The sequence below is a fragment of the Nannobrachium achirus genome (assembly GCF_963921795.1).
Source record: "Nannobrachium achirus genome assembly, chromosome: 7".
Taxonomy (NCBI): domain Eukaryota; kingdom Metazoa; phylum Chordata; class Actinopteri; order Myctophiformes; family Myctophidae; genus Nannobrachium; species Nannobrachium achirus.
In genome coordinates this window covers 71,057,169-71,066,293 of record NC_137816.1, presented here as the reverse complement: position 1 = coordinate 71,066,293, position 9,125 = coordinate 71,057,169, and the positions used below count along the sequence as shown (strand labels likewise).

Sequence of the window (9,125 nt, the reverse complement as noted above, 5' to 3'; positions counted from 1 at the left end):
ATGCTGATACTTCGCCACCCAAAGCCTGTTGAGTGATGCTGCATTTGTTTTCAACGGTTTGCACACTGGCTCCGTCAACCGCGGAACCGTCGTTGACCTGATCCGTTGCGACAGGCGCAGGCAACGACTCTCTAGGTTCGAGCTGAGGCTGTTGATCAGGGGTGCTCGGCGGTCCTTGGTTAAAAAGAGACAAGTCTATAGCTTGCACCTCAGCCCATTGACAAGTGTCCCAATCGTTTTGTTCGTTGGACATATCACACAACTCTCTCATATCAACAAACTGTCCTGTAACGGTTTGCTGGGCGCCGGCTGCACCTTGTGCACTGCCCGGAATCACTGACACTTCACTGCTATTACCGCCATTTTGCTTTAGAATTGTAATCATGGTATTCAATTTAGATAGAATCATAGACTTATGTAGGATATCAAGGCCACCTTCGCAAGCATACTTCGAATCAGCATCCTTGACTGCTCGTTGTAAACTTTGCTCCGCAGAACGATTGTCTTTGAATATACAGTCTTGAAAAAATCCAAAGGAATCTTCGTTCGAGGGCCAGGCGCATTGCAGAGACTGCGCAAAAGCAGAATCTTCGAATATTTCATTCTCAGTTGCCTCGGCTCCCTCTGGTCCTTGTGCATACACTGCAACTGTGGAGGGTTCAACCGGGAAGTTCTCAATCGCAGACGTTGAAGGTCCGACGGGGAAACTGTCTGTCGAGGACACGGAGGGTGCCCGGATCCCACCGATCTCAGATGCAGGTTCAACCATGCGGCTCTCCTCAGGCTTCGTGTCTTTAAAGGGTTGTTGCACTTGCTGGCGTCTCATTTTACCATCGCCGCTCTTAGTCCTTTCAATTGCACCGCCTTGCCGCTTTGACCCTTTGGAGTGAGGAGTCGGTACTGCGACCAAACAACTCAGAGTTTCCCAAGCAGCCGGGTCTAGGTTTTGCAGCATACGGGCTTTGTCCGATATGAGCAACACACTTGTGAAAGCAGGTAGTTTAGAGAAGCCGAAGACTTTATAGTCTACTTCATCTTGATTACCCTGTACAAACGGTAACCATCGTTCGGAGCAGCTCCAGGTGCTCTCCCTGGGCAGAAGAGATCTACTCCCTCTCTCGTTGCTCCTTGCCCAATTCCCGTGCTTGAATGTCAACACTGAGTCCACACAATCGTTAAAAGAAGGGTCTTTGTAGCGATAATTGTCGCTTGCCCATGTTCCGTTTACAATCTGAGCGGGAATGGTCTTGTTGCAGGTGTACGAGCAGTAAACACCGACGATGGCATTCGCGCATGTCAATCGGAAGGACAGTTCCTCTTGTTGTAGATTCGACGCCTTGTACATCTTTTGTAGCGAAATGTAAGGCAGTAACGACAGTACCTCACATGTTCTCGTGTGCACAAAAAAGGTCTTCACTATGTGCAAAGAGTCTAGGCCAACAAACGAATCCTCGCTTTTGTACATTCTCCTTGGAGGTCTGCAGCCAGAGATGCACAGGTCCAGTAATGAAGCTAAGATTCCGATGTACACATCATAAGCCTTTTTGCGAGATTTGTTTCGCTGTAGCCACGATGATAATGGCTCCCATTCGTTGGGCAGCACAGTAACCATGTGCATCATTGTGTTCTGCGTCTCAGTGTTCTGAAACATCACGCAGTCCAATCTGGGACTCCTGCAATCAGTCTTTAGGCCTAAATCACTGACACTGTCAGCAGTCAGGTGATGCTTGGACACACAGGTAGACATGTTGTGAAGTGTGTCCTCGATGCGAGTTTTTGTAATACACACACTCAACACGTGCACGCTAGCTGTTTTAGTCTTTGATAAGACTTGAATGCGAGTGTTTAGTCGCGTGCATGCGCCGTTCTTCACGCCCGTCTTATAATGCAAGCAATTGTTTTCAACAAAGCTGTACAGCGGCTCTGGTTTTCTGATCAGAAAGTTGTCCTTCCTCACGTTCCAACCCAGTTTATTAGGCTGGAGCTCAATGTAATATGGCATCCTAATGTTCAGCTCCGTGCCGGCTTTAGCGTCTTGGTAACGCCACCACATCTTCATACACTGCACGCAATCTCCTTTCCCCACACCGTCACTAGTCTTACACAGTTGCCTTTGTACCAGCTCAACCATATTTTCGATAGATGAGTCAGTCCCGTATACAGCGTATTTTTTCGTTTGGACGATTTCAGAAAACAGCATGATAAAAAACGGAGTGTGTATGAGGGCCAGATGCTCCAACTTGCTAAGGTTGTCAACGTAAAGAACCGGGTCAAAGTCTCCGTTTTCAATTGGGTCTTCAATGTTGATTTTCCACGTATTATTCGCAAAAAGCAGTGTCACGTTATTGCACAGCAGGCAGTGCTCGTTGTTGAAAAATGTATTGAGACCAAAAGGGATTGAGCTGTCTTCTTGCTGGTAGTAGTAATCCTTGCCAATGTAAAACCGATGAGCGCCATTTTCAGTGACTTGCGTAAGGATGTAATTCAGACAATCCTTAACTGACATAAACTTTCTGTCGGTTGCACGATCGAGAACACCGTTGTGTAACGCCGCTGCGATAGTCTTCCAGCGTGAAGGATCCATTGCAGCCGGACAACCAAATGAGTAAAAGAAGTCAGATCATGCCAGCTAACCGTGGTCTTTTTTTTACATAGAAGACTCACTGTTTGCAATTGTGGTGACAATAAATACCACATACATTAGGGTCGGTTTCCTGTATGCTGGAGTCTGTATGAGGTCCAAGATGTCAACTAAAAAACGTGTATATCTACATGGTTTCGGTCACAGTGAAAGCATAACAGTTCTTTTGGTAAGTTACTTAGTCGTAGAAGTCTTTGATCCCATACAAAAACTCTCATGTTAAACATCTTTCACTTTGTTTGCCAATACAGTCTATCTGAGAGAGAGAAAAAAACAGTTACAGTTCCCTCTACCAAATCCCTGTTCAAATTACACAGTTCCTCTCCAAAGTTCCTCCTTTCAGTTTAAAAAAAAGTCTATCCAGATTGCACAGTTGCTCCCCTCAGTTGTAAAAAAGAATCCGTCTAGATTGCATATTTCCTCTGTGTTGGTATTCAGAGAGAGAAAAAGTCGGTCCAGATTGCAGAGTTCCTCCTTTGCTGTTAGTCACAAGGCACTCCAGATGGACTTTCTTATAAAGACACTGAAGCCTTTTTTTTTCCCGATGAGGACTGAAAGGAGGAGGAGTTCAGTAGCAGGAGCCTTAAAAGTTCAGCCTTCACACAGCTCACCCTTAAAGCTGTCGAGTATACAGAGATACATGCCATGGTAGTGACTGTATGGTTTTTTTTCCTGTAGATTTCCTTTCGCCTCTATGGTTTTGTTTTACAACCTGAAAACATTCAGGTCGTTATTTTTATCCAGAACAGTGTGACACACCATGACTTGATATTTTCTGATCACTGAGTTGTAGTACAGTGTGTGGCTAACTGCTACCCCCATACAACCTCCAGTCTCTTTAAATGCATACTCCTGTAATTTCAATAACCGTTCTGCATCCCCCTTGAAAACAGTGGACTTGTAGGCTGTACCAATACTATAAGGAGTGGGGTCCAGGTTTCCAGGGCTCGGCTTCATCTGATGCCAGTAGTTTTCCTCGTCATCTTTCACAGGAGTGGAGATTCTTCTCATCCCTTCAGGGACAATGCCTATGGCGTACGTTGCAATATCAAAATCTCCTTCAAAGTGTACATGTCGAAACCACGATGTGGTTTTTGAAGGCGGCTGAGGCAGGTCCTCGTGAAACTTAGTCAAGTCCAATAGCAGGTATTTGACGTTATACGCCTCATTTTTGTTATCCACAGTGTGCACTTCTCGAGGCAGCTCGTTGTTGAAGCCAAACAACCAGAATAGCACCTGTCGTTCTATTGTCTGAGTGTCACACATGTGATTCGACCAGAACAGCCCGTTCAGTCCCTTCACCCGAGGTATCGCTTTCACACACTCGGTCCTCGTGTTGAAGCTGTTCCAGCGCAAATCCATCACGTACATGCGATCATTTCGCACCGCCACATTGTGATTTGTGCACAATTCAGCTCCTACGGATGGATCTGTTAGACCCAGAGCCAGAGCTTCTCCGTACATTCTGTTGCTGTATTTAGCCGGTTTACAGTTATGTTGTATACGCTCCACTACGTAGATTGCGCTGAAACTAGCTTTACCAGGAAACATGTCTATAGTGATCATACCCGGGCTAGTGGTATGCATTCCTAGAGCAGAGCGGTCGAATTGATCAATCACCGCCAGCGGTCTGTCGGCTGTGCAGTCAAAGTGCGACGGTCGAGTCCTGTACACGTACAGACCTTGCGGCAAGCTTTTGGAACTTTTCATCTGACAAACCACCGCTGCATCACAGCATTTGGAATATAGAGAACTCCTATTTTGACAGAGCCACTTGTAGGCGTTGGCAACAGGTTCTTGTTCGTAAGCCCAAAGCGTGCTGGCGTTGAAGGCTTGAGACCTCTTGGCTGCGGAGCCCTCTTTCGAAGCCCCGCCCTTTCTTTTTCTAACCTTACTTTGGAGGTTGTTTAATTCGTGGCAACTTGGGTTTTCTTCCACATTCTCACAAAGACACCGCTTGCCGTTCTCTCCCTTCTTGAGCAGCGTATCGATTACAGTTTCGAGGTTATATTTATGAACTACGCATCGGCTGTTCATCTGCAAAGACAGCTTACGTAGATCGACACCTTCGGCTCCCACTGCATACAATATGCCACCGATCACAGGTACAGGCTCAAGGGTGAGAGCTCGATGCAGCAGGCAGCAAAGGTCCATCGTTGACAATGCTCAGGACAATCCCTACGATCACACTCTTGTGCCTCAGAATCTGCTGCAAGACTGCGAAACACACCGTAAAGCTGCTGCTACTCGCGCGACAAGAAAAGCTACAAACTTATACAGAAGAGTCTCGGCTTTACATTACTTAAATGCAAACCGTAGAGCGAGACACTTGCATGGCAAGCATTCCGGCGTGAAATGTCTGGTGTGTCAGATTACACTTGTGAAAAGCAGCAAAGACCAACGGAGAGCAGGTATAAAACTGCGTTGCCAATGTAACGCAAGGGTGTGTACCACATGTTTTGCAAACAATCCTGGGTGGTATCTCGCAGACCCACATTACACAAACTGCTCAACTGTGAAAGAATTTTCGTGCTCCGCCTGTTATTGCTTCTCTCGGATCAAAGAAAAAATATGTTGCTCCTGGACATGTTCATCCTGCTCTGTAAAAATGAAAAAGAAAGGCTTGTGCAGTCTGTGCTCTAAGGTTATACACCTTCACAGCAAAGTTACAGTTAAGTCACTGTGGACCGAGCCCAAACCGGATACGCCGGACGAAAATGAATCGGACGCCTACAATGAGGCTGATATGTCTGGGTATAAAGATTTTATGAGAGCTGCTGTGCTGGAAAGGGTGAAAAAAAACAGGCATCTGTCAAAGGAAGATATAACAACTCTGTTTGAGCACACACCATCTGATAACTTGGTTTGCACATGTTCGGGACAGGCTGCTCATCCTCTGTGTCCACGCTGCACTCCTGTCTTAACAGTGATAAAGCTGATAGAAGAAAATCCCACTTCTCTGTTTGCTTCCATTGCAGAGCGCATCATACCGGGTAGACACCTATCCCGTCATGTGTACAACAGAAAACTTCTACTGGCTATGTTAAACGATCCACGGTTGCCATTGTGTCCACAAAACATTGGGTGCAAAGGCACGCTGATACCAGACAGTCACGGAAGAGCTCTGTCCTCATTGCTTTCTCCAAGTGCATACCGTGACTTTGTGAGCAGCAACGGAACCATGGAGGTGCAAGCTTGCTGCTGCATTCTCTGTCTCCTGTTCAATCAATCTGCTGCCATGGCTCAGTCATTCTCGGCAAAATCTCTGACCTTCGAGTCTCATCCCAGCGGCCCTGTATACTACTTCAACATCAAACTGTCATACGATATTGGGATCCCAGAAGCTCAGTTGGATGACTGTTGTTCAGATCTGACGATTTCTTTTCAAGGGACGGTGGGAGAGTTCAAACCTACGTTTTTTTACAATTGGAGAGATATGTTGAATGTTTTACATTACGACAGAGAGGGTAATCTGCACATTAGCACCAACTCTCATGTTTAGCTGGCCGTAGTAAAGCTTGAGATGTTACTTTGACTATAAAAATTAGACCTGAGCTCTTACCAATGAAGTGTTGCTCTGTGTTGTGACAATACCAAATAAAATCTTGTCCAGTTTTCTTTCTTTCTTTATGTAATCGAGTTTTTTTTTTTTTTTTAAACGGATGTTCTGTTTTGAAATTCATATAAAGTCTAACTTCACAAAGGCCCCTTCTAAGTCTCTTCTTTGAGTAAGACTGTCATTTTGTTGTACTCAAATGTAACGTAGATGCATTGTGAAAAATTAGACTGCGAAGCAGTTGTTTTAAACGTTTATCACCAAGCAACAGAGGCAGCAAAACTCTCATGCAAGTTACATCTTCTTGCATTATGAATGAGAGAGTTGTACATTCCGCCTGTCTGCCCCTTTTATCTGTACGATCGCCTGCCTGTTTCTGTCCAGGTTTATTTTCGTCCGCCCGCTCCACAGGAGAGGAGGCTCATGTTTTACTTGTGTGAAAATGAAGAGTCGTGTGTATCCAGAGTAGAAAAGTGCAAGAAAGTGGAAACCTTACACCAATCGTGTATAGAAGTTGCATTATCTTTATTGTCAACTAGTACATAGGGTTATACAACCGGCTGCGGTTTTCCCTCGGAGTCCGCCCAAGCGTGGCCCGTTAGGTAATGCCCCGCTGTCAGGCTGGCTGGGGAATGGGAATGGGAATGGGAAAAACTCTGACAGCAGCTCACGAAGTGCTTCGGCAGTTCACAAAGTAAGCCCAAGTCGCCTCGCGTGCTGTCAGGAGACCAGCTGTGGGTTTCCGCAGAGTCCGCCCAAGCGTGGCCCACGTCTGTTAGGTTGTCAGAGTGGACATTGTTCAGTGTAGGATTCCGTGCACATCAAATTACCTTCGCGCAACAATGACTGATCTTCAGCTGGGGAGGACTTTGTGCAGGCGTCACGCTTCTTCACTCGCACATCATCCGTTACATCGCTATTGCTATTGGGAGGAGCTGCCACATCCTCCCATGTTTCCTCCTGATCTGAGTCTCCCTCGGTTTCAGAGTCGGTGACTGAAAAACCTCCCTCAGGCTGCTCTGCATCAGGAGGGCACTCCATTTTCCCCAGATCCATCACGTCCGCGCTGAAGGCCTGGTCAACCCAGTGTCCAGTTTGCTGCAGTTGGTCTGCCGTCTTAGGTTGTGCTGAGGGGAGTCTCCGACAGCTGGCCTGTAGTGCTCCGCATCTCCCAGCTGGGACTGTTCCACAGCAAAGGCAGGGGGGATATCTTGGATGGCGGCGCAGTGGTGCAGTGATGCCATACTGGAAAGCTCCCTGGACACCACCATACAGAAACACCAGGACAGAGAGTGTAACAGTGAGGAGAACAGGAACCTGCAAGGTCACAGGTAGGTCCTTGAGGAGCGCCCTAAGAAACTCACTGACCCCCTGGCCAACGTGTTTCAGAGGCTCTGTGAGGAAGGTGGTTATGGTGACCGATATGGCCTTGGTAGGAGGTACCGACAGGATTGGGTTGACCATGTGAACTTCATAGTATCTCTTACAGGGGTCGTCCTGAAGAGTCCATGTGCTTCTGAACCACTCCTGTAGGCAGTCGCTCCAGTCAATCTTATTCATGCCTGTGCATTTGTCACTGACGCTGTCCATTTTCACAATGTTGTTTTGGTACTCTGCAAAAGCGATCTTGTAGAGGTAGAACCAGTTCCAGATGATACTGGTAAAGAAGCAGATAGCAAACATTCTCTTGAATTGGACAAACCAGGAGACCCCCGACCGCAACCGAGTGCAAACAGTTGCGACTATGACCATCACAGACAGGGACACCCACAAGACGGTGTTGATCTCCACACCAAAGGTGTTCTCGAAGTGCCACTTCCAGGCTTTGTAGTCATGTGGTTTGAGATCAATCAATATTTGGCTGATAGCATCGTCCAGCGCCCCTGTTATCCAGCTCTCCTCACCCTCCAGAAGCTTCCGAATCTCCACCAGATCTTGCGGGGACAGTCTCACTTTGGCGTCATAAAAGATGTCCCTAGGGTCGCTGGGCACACCAATTCTCTCTATCTCCCCCAGGAGCCTGCTGAGAAATCGTTTGAACACTGGCGTGCACGTGGGCTGTTCTTGAAGAAATGCTATCTTCCTCTTCTGATGTTCAACTTGTCTTTGCAACACTTCGACTTTGTGGTCACAAACTGGCAGCTCATTTTCATTGGAGTCCTGAATGTATTCTCTTCTTATTGGCACACTCGGATAGTTTGATAGCTCTTTTCTCATGGTTTTGGTGGTGGGATCGTAGTTGAGCATATCACATGGGTCAATCCAGTCGTCATATTGTCCCATTGCAGCATGCAGTGACAGGCTGCATACCAGCAGCACAATGAGCTTAATGTTGGCACAGGAAGTCATTTTCTTCCCAAGCTAACCAGCTACAGTAGCTGACTATGTCGTTTTCATGCAACTCAGGATCCTTTAGCGTGGTGGCCATCAATAGTTAGCCACACATCGCAATGATAAGTGAACTTGTAGTAGGCCATCCCCGGCGGCAGCAACATAAAGAAGTAGTTCACCCCCCCCAAAAAAAATGACTTTTATGATGCGTTCTCAGAAGCATGTAGCTCTCGTCCAAGGTGAAGCCTGATTTTTTTATTTAGTTTTGAAATTCATATAAAGTCTAACTTCACAAAGGCCCCTTCTAAGTCTCTTCTTTGAGTAAGACTGTCATTTTGTTGTACTCAAATGTAACGTAGATGCATTGTGAAAAAATTAGACTGCGAAGCAGTTGTTTTAAACGTTTATCACCAAGCAACAGAGGCAGCAAAACTCTCATGCAAGTTACATCTTCTTGCATTATGAAATGAGAGAGTTGTACATTCCGCCTGTCTGTTTCTGTCCAGGTTTATTTTTGCCTTGCTTGGCGTCGAGGGGCAGCAATTAGTCCGTCGACACGAGGCAGCCACTCTGATCAAAGCAGTTCGCACAGCTGGC

General features: G+C 46.6%; 1 protein-coding gene across 1 annotated transcript; it reads right to left on the bottom strand.

The window, feature by feature from the left end:
• Window positions 1-4,754: 4,754 nt before the first annotated feature.
• LOC308288959 (chloride channel CLIC-like protein 1) lies at window positions 4,755-8,546 on the bottom strand (the record flags this gene model as incomplete). The annotated part of the gene is made up of 2 exons (XM_080730432.1): window positions 4,755-4,858; window positions 7,028-8,546. The coding sequence occupies 2 exons, from the start codon at window positions 8,544-8,546 to the stop codon at window positions 4,755-4,757; spliced, it is 1,623 nt and encodes a 540-aa protein (XP_080586558.1).
• Window positions 8,547-9,125: the final 579 nt, after the last annotated feature.